This window comes from Homalodisca vitripennis, chromosome 1, assembly GCF_021130785.1.
Source record: "Homalodisca vitripennis isolate AUS2020 chromosome 1, UT_GWSS_2.1, whole genome shotgun sequence".
Lineage (NCBI taxonomy): Eukaryota > Metazoa > Arthropoda > Insecta > Hemiptera > Cicadellidae > Homalodisca > Homalodisca vitripennis.
In genome coordinates, this window is record NC_060207.1 from 228,379,815 (window position 1) to 228,403,695 (window position 23,881).

The 23,881-nt window shown below is 36.2% G+C and overlaps 1 protein-coding gene across 1 annotated transcript in view; it reads right to left on the bottom strand.

Moving 5' to 3' along the window:
• The window catches only part of LOC124353129 (fibroblast growth factor 17), a 194,799-nt gene extending 171,574 nt beyond the window's left edge, over nucleotides 1-23,225 (bottom strand). Inside the window, exon 1 of the mRNA XM_046802979.1 lies at nucleotides 23,111-23,225. Within this exon, the coding sequence (XP_046658935.1) occupies nucleotides 23,111-23,124 (14 nt within the window). The 5' untranslated portion in view covers nucleotides 23,125-23,225. The remainder of the gene's footprint in view (nucleotides 1-23,110) is intronic.
• Between the last annotated feature and the right edge of the window lie 656 nt (nucleotides 23,226-23,881).

Consider the following 23,881-nt stretch of genomic DNA (forward strand, 5'->3'; position numbering starts at 1 on the left):
AACTGTTACGCACATACAAAATATCATTCTCACTCTGCTGAAAGTGATGTGAAGGTAGGTGACACACTAACTGTTACGCACATACAAAATATCATTCTCACTCTGCTGATAATGATGTGAAGGGAGGTGACACACTAACTGTTACGCACATACAAAATATCATTCTCACTCTGCTGATAATGATGTGAAGGGAGGTGACACACTAACTGTTACGCACATACAAAATATCATTCTCACTCTGCTGAAAGTGATGTGAAGGGAGGTGACACACTAACTGTTACGCACATACAAAATATCATTCTCACTCTGCTGAAAGTGATGTGAAGGTAGGTGACACACTAACTGTTACGCACATACAAAATATCATTCTCACTCTGCTGAAAGTGATGTGAAGGTAGGTGACACACTAACTGTTACGCACATACAAAATATCATTCTCACTCTGCTGAAAGTGATGTGAAGGGAGGTGACACACTAACTGTTACGCACATACAAAATATCATTCTCACTCTGCTGATAGTGATGTGAAGGGAGGTGACACACTAACTGTTACGCACATACAAAATATCATTCTCACTCTGCTGAAAGTGATGTGAAGGGAGGTGACACACTAACTGTTACGCACATACATAATATCATTCTCACTCTGCTGATAGTGATGTGAAGGGAGGTGACACACTAACTGTTACGCACATACAAAATATCATTCTCACTCTGCTGAAAGTGATGTGAAGGGAGGTGACACACTAACTGTTACGCACATACAAAATATCATTCTCACTCTGCTGAAAGTGATGTGAAGGGAGGTGACACACTAACTGTTACGCACATACAAAATATCATTCTCACTCTGCTGAAAGTGATGTGAAGGTAGGTGACACACTAACTGTTACGCACATACAAAATATCATTCTCACTCTGCTGAAAGTGATGTGAAGGGAGGTGACACACTAACTGTTACGCACATACAAAATATCATTCTCACTCTGCTGAAAGTGATGTGAAGGGAGGTGACACACTAACTGTTACGCACATACAAAATATCATTCTCACTCTGCTGAAAGTGATGTGAAGGGAGGTGACACACTAACTGTTACGCACATACAAAATATCATTCTCACTCTGCTGAAAGTGATGTGAAGGTAGGTGACACACTAACTGTTACGCACATACAAAATATCATTCTCACTCTGCTGAAAGTGATGTGAAGGGAGGTGACACACTAACTGTTACGCACATACAAAATATCATTCTCACTCTGCTGAAAGTGATGTGGAGGAAGGTGACACACTAACTGTTACGCACATACAAAATATCATTCTCACTCTGCTGAAAGTGATGTGAAGGGAGGTGACACACTAACTGTTACGCACATACAAAATATCATTCTCACTCTGCTGATAGTGATGTGGAGGGAAGGTGACACACTAACTGTTACGCACATACAAAATATCATTCTCACTCTGCTGAAAGTGATGTGAAGGGAGGTGACACACTAACTGTTACGCACATACAAAATATCATTCTCACTCTGCTGAAAGTGATGTGAAGGGAGGTGACACACTAACTGTTACGCACATACAAAATATCATTCTCACTCTGCTGATAGTGATGTGAAGGGAGGTGACACACTAACTGTTACGCACATACAAAATATCATTCTCACTCTGCTGATAGTGATGTGGAGGAAGGTGACACACTAACTGTTACGCACATGTCGTTTATAAAACATAAGTTAAATCTTCGCCAAAAGCATGTTGACTCGATAAAAAATAAATACAACTTTAGTTATGTCATACCTCGCATAATATGCTAAAAATCTGTAAGAAACATTGTGGTTGTATTAAATAATATAACATTACAATTTGGCTAGCTGACGTTTGTAACATTGAAACAAAATTTTTGAGAAGCCAGCTGATGTGTTTAGAAATAATACAATATTTTTTTAAGAGTATGTAACTATATTATTCCTTATATTTGGATTTAAATAGTGTATCATATTGACTTTCCTTAAATGTAACTTATCATTTACATTTAATGCTACATATTTATTTATTCCATAAGTGATTATTTACTATTTATATGAGTTTATCAAAAGGTGTTTGAAATTTTTTGAATTTTCCATGGTTTTATGTATGATCTTATATAAGGTCTCATGATATGGAATAGGTGTTTATGATTATTTTTATAGAAATTTCGATGCCCTTATTTGTAAAATGTGTATTTATTTTTAATGCCTCACTAATTTTAAAATAGTAGAAGGATTTATTTGTAATTACCTTCTATGTTACAACTCAAACAGATGTCATACGGAGAACGAAGTTATAACATACATTTGGGATTCACTACAAACCATTAAACCACTTTCATAATTTAGGTTTCCACATTTAAAACCCATAATAAATTTACTTGCTGAATGAATACCAAACTAGGTTTTAGAAGGAAGCCTCGACAGGCCCTTTATGCGCGTAACAACTGACAACAATTTGTTTACGTCACACCGCATGATCGAGCCAATAACGTAGAGTCGGCCGGGTCTGATCGGCCAGATATAACAATGAGACGCCCAATTTGAACCTAATGGTCTTCTAGGCCAGTAATCAGCGACTAGGAAGAGAATTAGAGCCTCGGCCCACGCAATAGTCGCACAGAAATAATTAGCAGAGGCGACTAATGATGTAGTAAATTAAGAGTCGGTGAGGACGCGAGTGTGGCGGTTGTTTGAGGCATAAATAAAGAGGTATCTGCTGGGCGACGGCGAGTGAGTAATAGAGCAACGGGCGACAGGAGAGCGCCGCGACAATGTGGCATTCCCGACGTTTGTGGACCGCAAATAATTCCGCGGAATGTAACAAGTAGTCACAACAGAGGTGTGGGTGAGCGCGGCGCGAGCTGTGACTCATCACTGGGTGACTTTTCGACTTTTGCAACAAATTTCCACACAGCTTGGCACGATATCTTCTCACGGTGATCTTAATCGGTTTATTCCTGAGGAAACAGAGACTGTTAAAAGTACCACACTTCCAAGCGAGTTTCGAACCTCTTGGAAATTATTCTTGACTCATCTCAAGAGATTCTTAACAACTGCAAGAAATCCAATAAGTGGAGGCCACCAGAGTTGGAAGAGCCACATAATTTCCTAATCGGATATAAATTCCTATTTCTTCAATCACGATGTTCTTAATGAGTTTGCTCCTGATACCTCACCCGCTCAGTATAACCATAGTTACAAGAAATGTGATAAGTGGAGACCACCAGAGTTGGAACTGCCTAATCACATAGAAATTTGACGTTTCTTTGATCACGATGTTCTTAATGAGTTTGCTCCTGATACCTCGCCTACGCAGTAGAACCATCACAGCTATACGAAATCTACTAATAGGTAGAGACCACCAGAGTTGGAAGTTCCAAATAATTTCCTAATCAGATAGAATTTTGTGTTTCTTTGATCACGATGTTCTTAATGAGTTTGCTCCTGATACCTCTCCTGCTGAGTATAACCATGACAGTTACAAGAAGTGTAATAGGTGGAGGCCATCACAGTTTGGAGGTGCCACATAAATTCCTAATCAGATATAAATGTTTAATTTCTTCTTTCACGATGTTCTTCACCAGTTTGTTCTTGACATCTTGCCTGATCAGTAGCACCATGACAACAACTAGTTTTTAATATGTGGAGGCCACCAGACTTGCAAGTACCATATAATTTCATAATCACATAGAAATTGTATTTTCTTTGATCACGATGTTCTTAATGATTTTGCTCCTGATATCTCGCCTGCTCTGCATACCATAACAGCTACAAGAAACCTAATAAGTGTAGGCCACTTAATTTCCAAATCACGTGGAAATTGACCTTGTCTTAGATTACGCAAATCTAATTCACAGCGCCCTTTGTGTCCGACCTTTTCTTGTCTTTTTCATTTCGTTTTCTCTTTCTTGTTTGTTTTTCATGATTTTGTAAGTGAATTAACTGGCATTGAAAGGACACGATTATATCTCTTTGAATGCCTTAGTAATTAGTAAACTTAGCTTCCTTTATATTTACGTGATGGTTGACTTTTTTCCATCCATACATTCTACTTATTTTTTCACTCGCTCATTCAGTTATCTCTGTTTTTTTTTAGTATCTCGAATGTTAAATTGAATATTTAAAATTTCAATAGAACATTTATTGTGTGAAGTTACTCCTTACTTACGTTATGGGCAAAAGCTCTCGATGCCTTCCACAATATTTTAAAGCACTGATTAAATCTAGAACATTTAAAGTTATAGTTCAAATCCCGCTTGAGTTGCATAAATGTCAAAACATTTTGTATCTAACCTCAAAGAATCCTTTTTCCGTTGTCCCTACAACAACACTATATAATAAACAGGTGAGAAGTTTTCCACAGTTTAATTCATATCTTGCTTTATTGAACGCATAAAATACTACTTTCATCAGTAAACTTCGAGAGCCAAATTATTTTTCAACTCTTTGTGTAAAGTTTGTCGTCGTTGATGGAAGGATTATGATGGAAACAGGATTTTCCGGACATTTACCATTATTCAGTTATACAAAAGGCCTGTTCTCAAATCTGATCTCTTCATCAGGTGGAAGTAATTTAACATATAACTAGGTTAAAATAAACAAATCATACCACAGAGCTGTGACACGCAAAGATCAGGAATCACAAAAACATGTTTTGTGACGTTTTTTTGTATTTTCTTTGATTACTTTTTTTATCCTAACGTTTAATGGTATTGTTGTTTTGTATGTGTATTCTCCGTTACAATTACTCCGTACTTACAACTTTTGAAACTCCGTGCAGTTTTTTGTTTTGCCTTTACGAAACTTTCTTGGAACGTTGACTGCATGGTTTAAACGCACGTTTAATGTTGTACTATACACCTACTCTTGAAGTTTTCTCCGATAAAAACAGTACATAAGAGATTGGCATACACACAAATTTATCTCTATTCTAATTTACTGACTGAAGAATAATCAGTAATAATCAAGTGTAGATGTAACAGAAGAATCAAGAGATTCTCCTGATGTTTTGTACATTATACTCCCAGGGATCTTCCTATTTCAATAATTTATCGTGTTTTATCAATTGTTCTGTGTCTTATTATACCTGCCCAGTTATCTTTTCACCTTACGAGAGTATCTTATAATGCTGACTATATTGTTTTAAACGCGGCTTTATTGCTATACTCTACACCTACTCTTCAAATTTTCTCTTATCACTCGGTACATGAGGGATTGACAAACCCAAATATATCTCTATTGCAATTTACTGAAACAGGAATGGTTCTTTCGTTTGCAATTAAACAGTATGGATGCTTTCAGTCAGTAATAAACAAGTGCAAATCAAACAAAAGAATCGAGAGGATCTCCTGATGTTTTTTACAATATACTCTCAAGGGATCTTCTTATTTTAATAATTTATCGTGTTTTATCAATTGTTCTCCGTTTATTTGCACCCTGTACTATACAACTACTCTTCGAGTTTTCTCCAATAAACCCAGTAAATAAGGGATTTAAACACACGCAAATTTATCTTTATTCCAATTTATTCATAAATGGTACTTCTTTCGTTCTCAATTAAACAGCATGGATGCTTATAGTCAATAATAATCAAGTGCAGATATAACAGAAGAATCTAAAGGTTCCCCTGATGTTTAGTAAAATATGCTCTCGTGGATCTTCCAATTTCAATAATTTATCGTGTTTTATCAACTGTCCCGCGACTGTTTATTCCCGCCCAGTTATCTTTTCACCTCCGAAGAGCCGGAAAATAGATCGCCCTTATCAGCCCATTATATCCACAGACTAATGTCCGGGGTAGATTTATAAATTCACGAAAGATGCAGATACGTGCACCTCCCGACTCTCGGTTTATCAATCACAACAGCAATTAAAAGAGTGAGCGGGCGGCGGGCGGGCAGTGCCCACGCAAATACCGCGGTCGGGAATGTGAACACCGGAGCCTCCCGCGGCGCGCTAAGGCAGCTTCCGACCTTTCAATATGTTAATGGCCATTACGAATGCGTTTAGGCTTACAACTGGAACAAGGATATAATTCAATTGTTACACTTATAAATAAAATATAGTATGTATAAATTTGTTCCCTTCCGTATTAGTTCGCCGAGTGATAAATAAACGTGACACTCGACCAGTTCCGAGCTCTGAGCGAGCTCTCCTAGTCTCGTGGGGCCAGTCGATAATTATTAGGCACCAATTAGCTGGCGGCTATTAGCAGTTAATTATTTTGCATATTCGGATCATAATACTTTGTTAACAACGGCAGACCCGCGGGTTTCTTTTAGAACTCAATTCCGAGCGATAAATTAGCAGTTTGTGGCCAGCGTACCTCAGACCACAGCCTTAACTAAATCTGGTTCTATGTGGCGGATGACAACAGTAGAGAGTATCCTGGTGTAAAGATATGACATTATCCGATGTAGTGAGGATCAGTTTCTCTGCAGCCCGCCTCCAGTATGACAACAGTAGAGAGTATCCGTGTGTAAAGATATGACATTATCCGATGTAGTGAGGATTAGTTTCTTTGCAGCCCGCCTCCAGTATGACAACAGTAGAGAGTATCCGTGTGTAAAGATATGACATTATCCGATGTAGTGAGGATTAGTTTCTTTGCAGCCCGCCTCCAGTATGACAACAGTAGAGAGTACCCGTGTGTAAAGATATGACATTATCCGATGTAGTGAGGATTAGTTTCTTTGCAGCCCGCCTCCAGTATGACAACAGTAGAGAGTGTCCGGGTGTAAAGATATGACATTATCCGATGTAGTGAGAATCAGTTTCTCTGCAGCCCGCTTCCAGTATGACAACAGTAGAGAGTATCCGGGTGTAAAGATATGACATTATCCGATGTAGTGAGGATCAGTTTCTCTGCAGCCCGCCTCCAGTATGACAACAGTAGAGAGTATCCGGGTGTAAAGATATGACATTATCCGATGTAATGAGGATAAGTTTCTTTGCAGCCCGCCTCTAGTATGACAACAGTAAAGAGTATCCGTGTGTAAAGATATGACACTATCCGATGTAGTGAGGATCAGTTTCTCTGCAGCCCGCCTCCAGTATGACAACAGTAGAGAGTGACCGGGTGTAAAGATATGACATTATCCGGTGTAGTGAGGATCAGTTTCTCTGCAGCCCGCCTCCACGGCTCTGGCAGGGTCCGTGAGTATATCACGCTGGACATGTTTATAACACGATACGGCTTCCTTCATTAAACTAGTAATTACCTCTAATGTAACACAACTCGATAAACCTTTCACTCAACCTTTGTTTCGAAACCCGCTCGAGATCATGTCTCTCTTTTCTCTACCTGTCGTCTTCTCCTTATCCCTAGGGTTGGTCGTTGTCATGGTAACTTGAATGTGACACTTTATGTTAAGTGTATTTCAGTTGCAATTTTAAAAGGGCTATTTCTTGAGGAACGGCTCACATTCTTAAGACGAATAACATCTGAAATAGTTCAAAATATGTTTATAAAGTCACTAATATAGTAGTCTTTAGGTGAGACAAAATGTTTATCCAAAATTGTATGTAAATTTTTGAAATCTACCTATTTCAGTCACCCTCGTGTCGGAATTTCCAGAAGATTGTTCCTTATTTCTACGATCATGACCCCCCAGAATCCAATGTTTCCGAAATACGTATAAAGCGAGCTTGTGAACACCAAAACTACCGATATGTTTAAAATATCCAGACTTAACTTGGGTTAAATGCAGGACTAGCACATAGCTTACATCAATTCTTTAGTCAGACTTAAGTAAGAGGTTTGAAGATGGTGGCCATTTGCATTCGAGTAAAAATTTTAACTCGAGTAATCCCAACATAGACAAAAACGACTCATTTTTAATATTCATTTTAATATATGGGAGTGCCGATGGCCGAGTGGTCTAAGTCGTTGGACTTTGGCTCTGAGTTAGAGATAACGCAGGTTCAAATCATGTCTGTGGCCGTTGCACTTTTTATCAGTACCATTGACCTCGTACTGTATCGACTCTCCCCCCTATTCTGTTTGATAAGATCCTCGCACAGGCCAGTGGCCCATGAGGGTGGACAGAATAAGGCTTAAAAGGGATCGGCCTCTCCTTTTTACTAGAAAAAACAAAAAAAATTGTAGATAATTACAATCAATGTATATTATTCTTATCATATTTTATACATCTTAAGATTTTGTTGTTGGTGGCCACTCAAATCTTGATAAATGAATCGTTTATATGTCAGTTATTACGCACTGTAAAGCAAACAAAATAATCATTTTTCTTAATTATTTTTTTTATCTCGTAAGATTATTAGATAGCGAGTGTATAAAGATTTAAGTAGTATTCATCATTGCTTGACTAATTATGAACATAACTACAGCATTTTTTAATATATTCAGACAAAACTTGGTACAGATACCGTATCTATACATAGCTTAGTCGAGTTGGTTAAACAGTTTCAATATGGCGGTTTTTCGCTTTTTAGCAACATTTTTATTTCAGTTATTTCCTAACATAAATCACCATTCATACTTTCCTTAAAATAGTGAAGCAACATGTATCATTCCTTATTTCTCGATAGTACTTAAGGTTTCAAGATGGTGGCCATTTTAAGCTATAGAAGTATACAATTGAACCGTTACAAGTTGAACATGTTTAAGCATAATTTCGAATTATAATTGTAACTAAATCAAGACCACGCTTTCATAAATCAAATTATAAGGTCATGACAATTTCTGCCTTGTAATGTTTCAACATTATGGATTTTCTAAAATATTATATGTGTCACGATTATTTAAACATGACAATATTGAGAGTTATTGTACCATTAGTGTTTTGCAAATCAAACAATACACTGATAACGCATCTGTAAATTGACTTTTACAGATGACGGCCACATGTGAAATCTACCTATCTTCCAACTGAGTGGGTAGAGATATTTCTTATTTGTTTTTGCTAGTTCTATAAAAGGAATTTTTAATCAAATCGTGTTTAAGTAATAATATTTTTTAGTATTATCTTTCTTTTTAAAGTACCAGTTATATTGCGGCACTATCATTTTGAACTGGTAATTTTAAAATATAATGAATTTCAAGTTTCAAAACTCAAATAAAATTAACTAATATCATTTAGAAGCGATAAATCTGTATTCCTTATCCAGCTGAATGCAATGCCGGGTCAAAAACCTAAGCATATAATGAACGACACTCGAAATGATACTAATCACTTGCTTGGACAGGTGACCGCTGAGCGATCCTGTCCTTGCAAGCGGCCCGCCTGCCCGGTCATTGGTGGTGGTTCGGAAGTCACCTTTAAGCCGTTGGTCCCCAGGTTAAGTGTTAGAGAGGGCTTCTTAGCCCTAACTTCGCCTGGTAAAATAAGGCAATCTTTACTTTACTTTTTTTACTTTTTCTCACTTTTCTTATCATTATAAACACAATCAACGTACCATGAGTGTAACTGTGTACAAAAATCGATATTAACATACACCTCTTTAAATACATTCAAGCTTGGTTATTTCATCTTGGTTGTGTATGAGTTTATGCATTTTTAGTACGAGCCTGCAGAAATAAAATTTAATTTTTTTTTTAAAGAGAGGACCAACAACTGGACACATTTATCCAAAGTAACAATTATAGAAGTATGCATGGTATAGTTAAGGTTACGTTATTAACCCAATACAATGAGATTGTAGATTAAAAGTACCTTTAATCTTTTCTCGACGTCTTTCTCCACGTGTCTCAAACATCCTTATCTTTAGTGTAGATTCAGGAAAGATAAGATAAAACTTCTCTATCTATTTCTCCACCAATAGTGTGCCATGAGATAACGAGATTGGGCACTTCTCATTCAGAGATAATCCTGGATTCACCAGTGAGTTATAAAATTAACTCATCAAAGTACCTTAACTCATTCAGAAAAAGTGCAGTGTACGCTATTCTGAACTTTAATCGTTCTGCTAACTCTACTCGTTTACCTGCTAATATACCGAATTACTTTGACGCATAACGGTATCAACGCATACCTCGAACAATGGGCGTAGCTAGTTCTAGTTCACAGCGAACACCAGAAAAACTATAAAATGTTGCAACTGTTGCCGTTTTTGTAATCGAATAACGGAATAATTCATTCCCTCAGACATTTCAGACCCGTAAACAAAGACGTGACGGAAATCTATTTCAAAGCACTTGTCACCGGGAAGAAAACTTGGCCGACTGTGGGGGAAATTCCGGTGCTCAGACGGCCCCGGAGAGGTTGTTCCAATTATGCTGTCACTAATTTATTTAGCATCCGCGCTCGTCGGGGTTTCCCCGTGAAGTCGCTGGAATTTCTCTCAGCTCGTTTCCATTTTCGTACTCGTGTGAGAATTAAACGTTGAATATTGTAACGCAATTGTAATTGTTGAAGCAGGTAGAAATGCAGTTATATTTCGACCATTCATTTGTAGGTTCTTTTCTCTCTTAGGAAAAGAAGCTTAGAAAATTGCACCTAATCATATAAGGACCTTTGCGATGCTTCCGGAGTGACAAGGCATTCTGGATGGGTAATGTTGGGAGTAGGGGCCACCTGCTGTCGAGATCCACGAAGAAGAATTTAGGGCACTAATCTAAGGCATGTCCTTTCAGAAGAAGGGGAAGCCAGCTCTGAAACAGCCTCTCTAGTCAAAGCAGGCAAAGGTGGCACGGTCTTATGTCTAGGTTAGCAAAACCTTTGATAATTAGGGAACCCCACCAACTCCAACAGTCATCTCCCGCAGTAGACTAGACCTATCGATCTATATTTGCGCCCCAGACTTGCGACATTTGCGGTTAGTGAAGTGCCGCATCCATAAGGTTGCCCAGATTTTAGTGACTCATCGGTTTTTGCTGTTCCTAGTGCAGGTTCAACTGGAAAGTATAAACCAGGCAGAAGTGAACCCTCATGGGTTTTTTTCTGAATGAGTTAAAGTTAAGTTTATTACAAGAATGTTAGTTATTGGTAATATAAAATTGAAGTTTAATTAAATATTTTACTCGGGTTTTAAAAGATTAATTAACAATATACAGTAGCCTGTTAAGGTTTTAAATCTTTTTCTTATTTAAGAGACAAGTAAGAGCTATTAATCAGAAATAAATTAATAAACTAGATACTGGTTTTTAGGCAGTATTGCAATTTCTATTTATAAGATGCAATATCTAAATAAGATTACTTCTTATTTTGAAAGATTCCTTTAAAAAAACTTCCGTTCGAAACTGTAATAATCGTAATTAAGTAGACATTTTCGGAATTTGAATTTTTTTTAATAAATAATCATTTAAGGACTCTATTGGTTTGGCTCCTGAAATTTCAGTAAACTGTCTAAATAAAATGATAAATGAAAGAATTCAATAGCGAATAAGAGAACTTCTAGTAAGATTATTTGAGTTATTATGATATAGGCGGTACAGCTAAGAAATGAAACTAGAATATTTCTATGTACCATAATCGTTGTACATATATAAGCAAACTAAATTTCAGAAAAGTATTTAATTTTGATTTATTTTTTACACTATAAATTTAAACTTATAGTTGATAAATCATTTGTTTTTTGCTAAGAAAACTTCATATCTGTGCTTTTGGTCTAGACACAGTGTAAAACTACGCTCTGCTTTATTCTATTAGTTACATCAAAAACCTCTAGTTTTGTTAAAAATTATAAAAATTTTCAGGTTTAATAGTTTTATTTTCCTAATTGGCTTACGAGAACTTATTATAACGTTATTGCTATTTAAAATAATAAGTTTTCTACCATCTTTTACGCCAATGGCGTAGTGTAGCGGGTACATTGGTTATCGCAAGATAACCGGATCAAGCAACGCAACGTCGAGCGTGGCTGCTGCTTGGATGGATGACCGCAAAGCGATCCTGTCCTTGCAAGCAGCCCGCCTGCCCGGCCGTTGGTGGTGGTTTGGAAGTCACCTTTAAGCCGTTGGTCTCCAGGTTAAGTGTTAGAGAGGGCTTCTTAGCCCTAACTTCGCCTGGTAAAATAAGACATATTTACTTTATCTTAGTCTTTTCTAATAAATAGAAACCAATAATGAATTTTAAATATTCAAAAATTCGAGTGAGCCTCAAATTTTGAGAAATAAATTAAATTGGTATAAAACATGTTATACCTTAAAATACGGGTTTTCTCTGAATGTTAATATTTACAAAATGAAGTAGTTTTTTACTTATATTTCTAATATGGATTAAATTTCTCTTACTGAAAATTCAGTTTAAGAATTTGCTGAGCATTGTGTCACGTCGATTGTTAAGATCCAAATATGATGACCAAACATTTTGACATTGATGCTTTTGACCTTCTGCCAATGTAAGAGTACTTCAAAACCAAAACTGAACGTTCAAGTTTGATGTGTATGTTGCCAAATCCTGTGGAGGCCAACTATTATTGTGGAGAAGTACCTAATGTAATTCGCAAGTTATTATGTCAAATTACGAGAAATATTAAATTAGATGGAAAGGAAACCACAATAAGTTTGAAACGGCATTCAATATTTTTTTTTTTTACCACTTATATAATATCCCAATTGTTTCGGCTTTGAAGGCAACATTCTCAATTAAATCGAATATTTTTATTATTTTAGATTTAAAATAGAATTAATTACAGCTAGGCAAATTATTATTTGGGCTTATTAGTTATCATTGTCTTTTATTGTTTCACCCCAATGACATTCGTTCCAAATTACACATTTCTGTATATCTAAATAAGATACAAGTTAACAAATACTAATAATAAATCAATTAGAAAATGTTAGAACTTAACAACACACAAAACACACAAACACACAAAATAATGCGTGCAGATAAAACAAGAGCGTGCGGAGCGCACTCATCATCAATAATACCAACTGAACTTTTGCAAAAACAGGATAATAAAATCTGTTGTTGACAATTCTGTCCATGAATGTGATGGAGTTGAGATGATTAAAGGGGTTAAATATTCGCCCCAACCCTGGTGGAATCCAATACATTCCAGGCCGATCAGTTTCAGCTGGGACGGAATATTTGCTCAAGCAATTTACCTGGTAAAATATAGGGAAAAGATTAGATTATTATCTTCCAATATTTATAGTGGTAGAGTACATTTAATACAGACTTTTGTGATGTGTCTGATGAAGATAGCCCTGCTATCGAAAGGTCTCAAAAAAATAAAAGTTTTTAATATTGGTTTATGTGTTTAAATTGAATTAAGTTAACATTTAATACAGGTTTAAACGACAGGTTTGCGCTATGTTATGATTATCAAATAGAAGACCGCCAACTATTAAATGATAATTATAACGCATTCGTCTTCAAGATTACTTATTTCTTCTATAGTTTTGTATAATCGCTTACTTTGTTTTTTAAGTATGCAAACTGTACGTATTCAACGTGCTCACTAATATAATGGCTCTAAACAAGTTTTCCTTGCTCAAGGGTTATACAAGACTAAGGTTTCCGACCTGAATTGAAATTGCCATTTCTCAAAAACTATTTTAACGATTTAATTTTAAAAAATTACAAGAGTAGTACAATTATGATTAAGTTATCCGTCGATTGATTTGAGTTCAACAAAATATAAAAAATTATGGTTGCCTGTAAAGTCGGTTTTACGGGCGAAGATTTTACGTGACAACGTCTTTTTCTCGGTAGAATATTTATTGATATGAATATTATTAAATTGCACAATAGGAACAAGGAATTGAATGAAAATAAGAATTGCACAAATTTTAACTATAGAAATATATTTTGTTTACTAAAACATTGTACATAATTTGAAATTAATTAAAATTTGTTATTGTAAATGGTAAATGGTAAAGTTGAATAAAACATTTACTAAAATTGGAATTTGAAATTCTTGCTAAACACAGTTAAATTCTAACTCCGCGCGTGGTGATTGGTCGGTTATTTCTTTTGTTTGGTCGCACTGTTATGACAGGTTAGAGGTTATAATTTGTTATTTTAAATGTTTGACTAGCAATACGCGCTGTTTCTTCTCAATCGACTGAATTACGATTGATTGTAGAGTGATTTAAACTAATAATTTACTTAACACTATCAACATTTGTCAATAGTATGATATAACCTATAAACTCAGTTTCTCAACTTTTGTGTCAATCTAACAATTAATCAATCAATCATAGTTTACGATAATGAAATATCAGTGTACAATTATTTACCTTTATTGTTGTAGTTGTTGTAAATGACGAATCTAAGCACTCCACATTTTCACGAATAAACATAGTTATCTGCTTTATCCCGTGCGGCGGACCCACAGTTATCTGCTTTATCCCGTGCGTATCCCGTGCGGCGGACCCACTGGACGGGCATCGTAACGTTACCGGGCGTTACACTTTTTCATGAGTGACTCCGAGCCGCAACCTAATTTAAGACGTTGTCACGTCAATAATCAAAAACGTAACCCCCTTAAATTACGCACAAGAAAATGAAAAATGAAAATGAAATGAAATGAAAAATGACTTTATTGAATACAACGTAAAACATAAAACATATTCAATTGGCGAGGTTAGGACTATTAAGTCCTCTCTTACACCTAACCACAAATTAATAAACACTCTACTATTACTGTAAAAACAAGAGCCACAATACAGTTTACATTACTATTTTACAATCAAAAAATTATAATCTCTATTTATATAAAGTAATAAAATGAAACAAAGGTTTTCTATGAAACTAAAAAATAAATACATAGAATAAAACTTACAAGGAAGTTAAGAGACATTCATCCATCACCATTCATACAAAGCCATCGTCCCATACCCTATGCCACGATATCGTCAACCCGACGAGGTCCAAAACAGATGGTCCCTAAGCACCCCCCGAAACCGTTCCCGACCACGAATACCTCTAATATGATCCGGGAGATTATTCCAAAGTCGACAAGCAGAGACTGTGATGATGTGAATGATTTACTGTAAATAGAGGATCTATGAACAGGAATAGATAACAGAGAGGCTCCACGTCGAGTATTCCAATTGCTTGTTTCAGAAATGAAAGAAAAGCGTTCAGACAGATAAGAAGGGGAATAATCGTTATACAAAATAGAATGTAACATGCTGAGAATGTGGAACTGACGGAGTAGATTCAACTTTAACAGATATAACTGATTGATGAAGGGTGTTATATGGTCATATCGTCTGAGGTTTGAAGATAAAGCGAACACAATAATTTTGAGCACGTTGTAATCTGTCCGAAAGCTCAACCGTCCTGTCATTTATAACTTCGCTACAGTAATTGAAATGGCAGAAAATCAGGGTCTTCACTAGCATTACTTTCAAATTCAAAGGTAAATAAATAGCAAAATTGCTTAAGACTATGAATACCAGCAAAACACCCTGCCACAAGTCTCAGTAATATTATCGGCCCAACTAAGAGTTTTTTGTAATAGTCAGTCCAAACGCAGTCAAAAGCCTTAGAAAAATCCAAAAGCGTTAAAATAGTAACAAGCCTTTTGTCCATTGCCTAACGTATAATCTTCAGTGATTTTTAAAAGAGCACTCGTTGTACTGTGATTAGTACGAAATCCTGATTGAAAGTTGGACAAAAGTTTATTGGATTCGAGAAAGAAACATACTTGTTGATGCACCACTCTCTCAAGGCATTTAGATAAAGCTGATAGAATGCTAATAGGTCTGAAGTCTGAGGGGGGTCACCAGGGGCATGAACATTTTTGAAGCGGGCGAACAATAGCGAGTCTCCAAACAGACGGAAATATTGAAGAAGAAAGAGATCTGTTAAAAATATTTGTAATTATAGGAACTACTACGGGAAGAATATATCTCAACAATTTCATAGGTATTTTATCGGCTCCAACTGCGTTTTACTAGAAATTCTGAAGATCGCACTCATAACGTCAGTCTCAGTCACACTAGCAAAAAGAGAACTGATGCCGAGCACGATTAAGTGGAACAAACACTCAACTCATTGGTATAATCACGGGCCCCGGATAGATCAATAGGGATATCCACAAAGTAGTTATTGATTATATTTAGATCAATTGAGATAGGCTTATCAGAGTTAACTTTACCTATGCCAAGCTCTTTCACTTTTTTCCATAACGATTTTGTTGATTGTTGAACAGAAAATTGTAGATAGTAAAATCTTATTTTGGCATTGCGAAATTGTTGCTTGACTCTGTTCCTTAGTCTTTTATATATTAGCCAATCAGCAGGTGACTTAGTACGTTTTGCTTTACGAAATGCAGAATCTCTTTGACCCTGCAAATTACGTATAACATCTGTGATCCAGGGAGCTGGCCGCCTAGTAACCCTCCTTGTCACCAGTGGAGCGTGCTGGTCACAAAGTGAAGAAACAAAAGAGCTAAATTTATTGACCATAAGATCAACAGTAGGGGCTAGAATTACCTCATTCCAAGGTAAAGCCCACGCATCATTGAGAAGAGCATCTGAATCAATATATTTGTAATTTCTGAAGGATACGAAATTTGGGGCTTGCCTTAGGAATAGATAGTCTGTAAACACAGAAGATGAGATCATGTCGAGAAAGGCCAGGGGCAGGGGTATTGTCCATGATGCACAACGCGATCCGGGTCAGCAACTGCCATAACATCCAGCAATGTGTCGGCAGTAGCTGTCCAAGAAATCCAATGAAAACATTTTCATGAGAGATCTCGAGTTCGAATATAAAACTTGTAAATTTCTAGTTAATAAACACATATTGTGATTTTCTTTAAATATATAAAATCGTTTCAGACCTCATCATAAAATGGTTAGAATCTTTTTAATCTGATATAATTATTACAAATGAAAAATAAAAATTGTCAAAAATGGCCAGAAAATCGTCAATTTGCTAAACATTTTCCTTAAATGATATGCCTTATACACATGTCTCCTCAAAGAAGTACTTTCGTACTTAACATTGAACATCACTAAATACTCGCACACGGCTAACCCTCTTGATGACGGGCTACAGCCAGAAGGAAAGAGTCGACCGCACGAGACGATGTGCTACTGAACCGTGTCATGAGAGGTATTTTTACCTCCCCGACCACTCAATCTTGGGGCCAAAATTAAAACAGATAACAATAAGGTGGCGTGCCAGTGATTTGTTTCGTATGAGATTACTCACCGAAGATTAGAACCTTCGGTGTCACGTTGTCGGTTTATCTCTATCACTAGAGGCATTACTCTCTCCGGTAGGAGGCAGAACGGTGGTTAGCGCCTCGGCCGCGGCCCGCAGACCCAGGTTCGAATCTCTACTCGAGCGAGATCTTTATGTATGCCGAAAGATAATTACTTTTAAGATAAAATAATGTGTACGTAAATGGTGAAAATCGAAAAAAATTGGATCTTTTTTGTTTTTTTTTTTTTATCGGAACGTAACACTCTTTCAGACAAAATTTTACACAAAGATAATTAAATTACTAAATTAAAAAAGTTATGACCTAAAACGAGAGTGCGTGCAAAAGAATTCTTGCAAAAATTCTATTTTTTTAACAAAGACGACTTTTACGCATCAAACATTTTATTTACTCAGGTTAGATATTTGTAAAGTTATGTTGGCACCATTTCGATGGAGCCTATTGAAACCTATATTCAAGGACTTTGCAACCTTCCTCTTGCTCCGCAGATGCTTACATGTTGAAACTCAAAATGCTGCTCAATAGGGAAATTTGGCTACGGATGTTAAAAAGCACTTTTGAGCAACAAAAGGTGTCCATGGTTCCATCCATAGTTCCATATAATCAAGCACACATTATGAAATGTAGTATTCTGAAAAAAATTAGAACATGTCCTGGGAAGAACTGCATTGACCGTATAAAGAAAGTTGGGGGATTAGAATCCGGAAAGCCAAGAAAGTGGTAGAAGAAATGTAGAAAAAACAAACATTGGTTAAAAGGAAACTTGATGATCATTATGAAGAACAGGAGAACCCGGAGAACCCAGCATATGGTCCAATAATGTACTTTAAAAGTAATGAAGTTTTTTACTTTTATAATTCCATATATTTTACAAAAAATTCTACTTCCAAAAGTTGTATTTTTCTCAAGAACCAATCAAGGTAAATTTTTTAATTCGGCTTAACGTTTTAAGCATAGATATAAAAAAATAAAAGTAAAATGTTAGTGGTAAATTTTATTTCCAATTTTTATTTTGAAAAGTAATTCAAAGAATTTTAAACTTTTTATTTTTGGTATGGTAAAAAACTGTCTTCTCATGTTAAATATCAAAGCCCAAACATTTAAATTAAATACAAACCAACATATTATCTTTTATTCTTTGTAAAAAAAGGTACATCAAACTTTTTAATTTAACATGAGCGAAATAGGACCATCTGACTCCCCTAAACTATCCGGACTAGAATTCCTGATCAACAGATTGAGGTCTATAATACTCAAGCACCAATGTATTAAGTTCACAATCCCTATTTCAACTGGAAAAACTTTCCTCTAGATGGTTAGAAATTTTTCATTTTCTTGTATACCTAAATATATTAGAGTAGTATTAACGCGCTATTCATAAATGTGAATAGTCTGTATTAAATATCTAACTGAAGCTATTAATTAATCATTGTTGGGGATCAAACACTATTTTACCGTCGTACTTAAGTGTGCGTTTTGTATAAACTTGGTTTTGCTCATACGGCGTGTAAAAAAGTAATAATTTTGCTTACATATTTGTAAGACAGGATGCAAGTAAAAAATGTATTTATTACATTTTTACGCATAAACATTTTTATCAGTTAAAAGAGGAACTTAAAATTAAAGAATAACAAGAGGGAATTAATTATTAAATTAAAGTATTAAGGCAGCATCCTTGATAGTTATGCTTTCAACCTATCCCGATCACACAGGCGTATGTCAGATGGAGAAACCAATTATAATCCGGGTGTCGAGAAGCGATTTGCACTGTAAAGGCACACGCAGTTATTCGGGTCGTTAAAAAAGTCCCGCACGGGCTTGATAATTCCCGGAAGAATACAAGACTTAAGTAAATAATTCCTGCACCTATAAAAATTTACTTTTAAACGTACTGCGATTTTATTGTCACGTAAGAAGAATGTCCCGTAAGGAGTCAGATGGAAATCATAATGAGAGCATAGGTCGAGTGGTACATCAAATCAAATCTTTATTATTAGAGTACAATGCTGCAAATCCGACCTCAAAAGGTTCACTCTAAAAGATTACGCTGGTTTAAAGTTTGAAACAGTAAATGAATATTGAACTTAAGAAACTGTTTTTAAGGTAGTTTAGTGACTATTCACATCCAATGGATGGATGATGGTTTAGAAGGAGTTCGGCAAAAAAATTAAGTAAGCATAGCTCAAGATGTACATCGTTTTAAAGTGCATTGTGAGATGTACATGAAGTAAAGTCCAAAACCAAACCTTAAAATAAGAACTATCTATTATAATAACTGATACAGGTTTTCCCTTTATCATTTATCTCTGCTAAACAACCCCTTTATGATGTACATTTTGAGCTATGCTTACGTTAAATTCTTTTTCCGAAATCTTTCATTAGATGTGAAGAGTCACTAACAACCTTAAAAATTGTTTCTTAAGTACATTACACCATTATAAGTTTAACTTTCACAATTTGAGCCAAAACAAGAATACCAAACGATCTACCATAGGACCTACATTGTAAACGTTTCAAACTTTAAACCAGCGTAATTTTTTCAAGAGTGGAAACCTTTGAGATCGAATTGCCGCATTGTACTCTACTAATACAGACCTTTATTTTGATGTACTACTCGACATATGCTCTTATTTATGATTTACTTCTGACTCCTTGCGGGCTATCCCTCTTACACGACAAAAAAACAGTAGTTACTTCAAAAAGTAGATTTATAGGTACCAAGTGTTATTGGTTTACGTGTAATTTTTCGCGAGTTACCAAGCCCGTGTGGGATGTTTTAACACCTTGTATATCAAAACCTTGCTAGTTTTCGCAAGGAGTCACAGGCAGGAGATCGTCCCCCCTATCACACACAATTTTCTTACAAGGAAGGCTGTCAGCGTAGGCTTACAGGCCTCCAGAGTAGTAAAATCGTATAATTACACCAATCCATACTACATTGCAAATTTCTTACACAGGAATATTCCACAACACAAGGGACCTCAGGTCCCGCTGTCCGCATACAAAAATCGTGTCTCTGACTGGCTGTTGGAGATCGGCGCTGAACACGCTGAGTCGCTGCTCTTATCTATATACTAGACTAATATATACTCGTATATGATCACAATTATTTACTGGACTAACTTACAATGTTACTCGTAACAAACTGCTCTACTGTTTTGCTATGACCATCTTGCGCCGTATCGCCTCCTAACTCCGATGGTTCTTAACAACTCGAAATAACTGAAATCTAATTTTAATTCACGTTGATAAACATTTTTTTTTTTTTTCAATTCAATAATTTACTCCATAATGAATAAAATAGCTGTTTTTATTTGATGTGATTTTATATTTAAATAATTAGATAGTATTGTGGCATAACTCAGTTTTGAGATTCGGTAATTGTTTTTACAACATACAAAACTGTTTACTATGATCAATATGAACAATAAATCAACAATAAAAGACTCGTCACCATGTAGAAGCCTCTGTGGCCCATGTGGGATAAATTTCGTGTACGTAAATTGTACATGTGAGGTTTTAAATGCAGAATAATTTTGATTTTGATTTGAATACATTTTTATTGGAATCTACAAAGGAATATTACTTCAGACAGTAATTGATGGAAAACTGCGCTAATTTTGGAACGAATAGAACATTTTTATTGAGACTACCGACGCGGTTAAAATACCAAATACAATTTTTTTTTCAATCATCATAATTTTTATAATTCCACACCCAACCGTCAGACATGTAATTTTAGTCATGACAGTGTCAGTCAAATATATGAAGCAATTGGTAATCGCAATTTCCACCCAAATAATCGATCTTCATCTTGCTGGGTTTAAGTTGATTAAACTTATATTTGCGTGAATGGTGTACGTTTTTAACACTGTAAAGTGTCAAAAACTTTTAGGAGTAAAAGTGCATGACTTTATATTATTAACCATCCCAAACATTTTTCTCGCCAAAACTTGCGCGGGTCTACTTTAAGAAAAATTGCGAATTAATGAAAAATTAAATTATTCTTTTATAAAATTCAAATTAGTTATTTGTTACTGGACAATTAATTATGACCCCATGAGCTTCTTCAAAAATCCTCATCATGTCCCCGTGGGTAGTCGCGAGGCGTGAGATTATAAATCGACCATACTCTCGCACTATACTCAGTTCCGCATACTCACGCCTTGCGATTGTTCAGGAGTGTCACCACGTTTAGTGGTTTGCACGCCACGAGCTGAGACAGCCAGAACAGAGTTAGGTATTGGTGACGCGGAGTTTGGTTGCTTCACATACTTACGCCTTGCGACAGTTCAGGGGTGTCACCACGTTTAGTGGTTTGCACGCCACGAGCTGAGACAGCCAGAACAAAGTTAGCTATTGGCGACGCGGAGTTTGGTTGTCACACGTACTCACGCCTTGTGACAGTTCAGGGGTGTCACCACGTTTAGTGGTCTGCACGCCACGAGCTGAGACAGCCAGAACAAAGTTACCTATTGGTGACTCGGAGTTTGGTTGTCTCACATACTCACGCCTTGTGATTGTTCAGGGGTTTCACCACGTTTAGTGGTCTGCACGCCACGTACTAATTTCAGGGGGTGTGCACGCCACGAGCTGAGACAGGCCAGAACAGAGTTAGCTATTGGTGACTCGGAGTTTGGTTGTCTCACATACTCACGCATTGCGACAGTTCAGGGGTGTCACCACGTTTAGTGGTTTGTATGCAGGTAGCTGAGACAGCCAGAACAGAGTTAGCTATTGGTGACTCGGAGTTTGGTTGTCTCACTTACACAAGCGTCGCTATTTCTCGGAGGAGTCTCCGTGTTATTAAAGATTGTTTATATTATATCCATAGTATATCTATTGAGTGAAATTACAATTACTTAATATATGCTCGTAGATATTTTTTCAATCAGCTTTATGTTTTGCTGACAAATTAAATTGGATTTATCAATAAGCAACTGAACCACTTCATACTAACAAGGTTATTGTAAAGGTTCCAAATTTTCGTTTTCTTAGAAAGAAAAATAATGTTACGTGTGGGTATAAAATGTTTGTTCTTTTTATCTATTGGGCAGACTTTAGATTTTTAATTGTGATCGTGCCTTCCAGATTTTAGTCAAAATCCAATCGGACTACTGTTGGCGGAATCTTCGACTTCATACAGCGACCATCAAGTATTCGCCATTATTTTGTTAAAAACTGAAGTTGAACTAGCCGCAATCCATGAAGCCGAGGTATATTATTCGGGATCCTTTACTAAATCGATTGTCACTAACTGCACAAATGATCACCTGAAGTCATATTCTACTCAAGTTTTCTTAAAATGGCGGAGCTAACTTTGATCGAGATCATTTCAAAGATGCTAAAATAGATATTAGGCTAATTAATATCAATTTTTGCGCATTCGTATCTTTTCTTCTTTATTATTCTAAGTACGATCTTTGAAATCGACTGAGAAAAAGTTTCAACTGTATTCACCACTTGTTTTATTTATAATATTGATTTTTATGTTCCCTTAGTAATGTCCGATTTCAAGAAAATAAATTTGTTACAACTTAAGTTTCAACTTAAAATGTATTCTTCTGTCGTATTTTCATACTTCTGTATCAATTGGTTTGTTGCTTTATAAGTTAGGTGATAGGTAATTTTATTAACACTATCCAAAAAATGTGTGTAGTGATAAAAACTTTATTGCACTATACTTTACCTATGTTATTGTTGTTCCTGACGTAATTACGTTACTTTAGAATAGAGTTCGTATCAGATTCTTGTAAATGAGTTATACAATTATTACAAAAACTATAAGCGCTTAACATTTTTTTCATTTTGAATCAGCAAAAACTTTATAATTCAGTACAAAACTATTAAACACGAATTTCAAAAGTTTTCAACTGCATTACTAACACAGACACAAACATGCAACATTGAAGTTAGGCAGTGAAATGTAGCAAAGACACAGTACGGACTAGCTAGACAAGGTGTAGTAAAGTTTAGGTGATACTGTACCTCGTGCTGTACATGTGTAGCTATGGCGGCGGCATAGTCGACGACTAGCCCCAACAACCGCACTCACACACATCCACTGTGGACACAGACACAGACGTCGTCGTCACCAGCGTCGCGGCGGTACTGAGAGCGTCTCGCCACCCACAGCTACCCCCGCCGCGGCGCGCCACCCCCACAGTGTGAGCAACTGAGACGACGTGACCTATTAAATCTGACAATTACATTTATTACAAAAGTTCCGTACTAAAAAATATCACAACATTGGTACTACAGTAGTTTGTCATCGGTCAAGTACAGTCAACCCGAAGTGCCGATGGCCAAGCGGTCTAAGTCGTTGGATTCTGTGTTAGAGATAGCGCAGGTTCGAATCCTGTATGTGACCCTTGCACTTTTTATCAGTATCATATACTTTGTACTGTATCGACTCTCCCATTCTGCTTGATAAGATCCTCGCACATGCCAGTGGCCTATGAGGACGGGCAGAATAAGTCATAAAAAGGGATCGGTATAAGCAAAATAAAACTACAAAACTACCTGAGTATTATAAAGGACCTGAACCTAGTGAAGGTGCTGATTATTTACAGGGTATATAGAGATCATATAAAGCAAAATCTGAACTTATTGCGTAAGAACCATCAATGTTGCAATTGCTAGCGTCAATTTTAATTAATTTTATTTATTTATTTTTGACATCGACAAAACCTCCGAGGAGGTTACAATTTATCACACACTCGTACAAGACCACAGAATCGGTGATGTTAAGCAAATTCT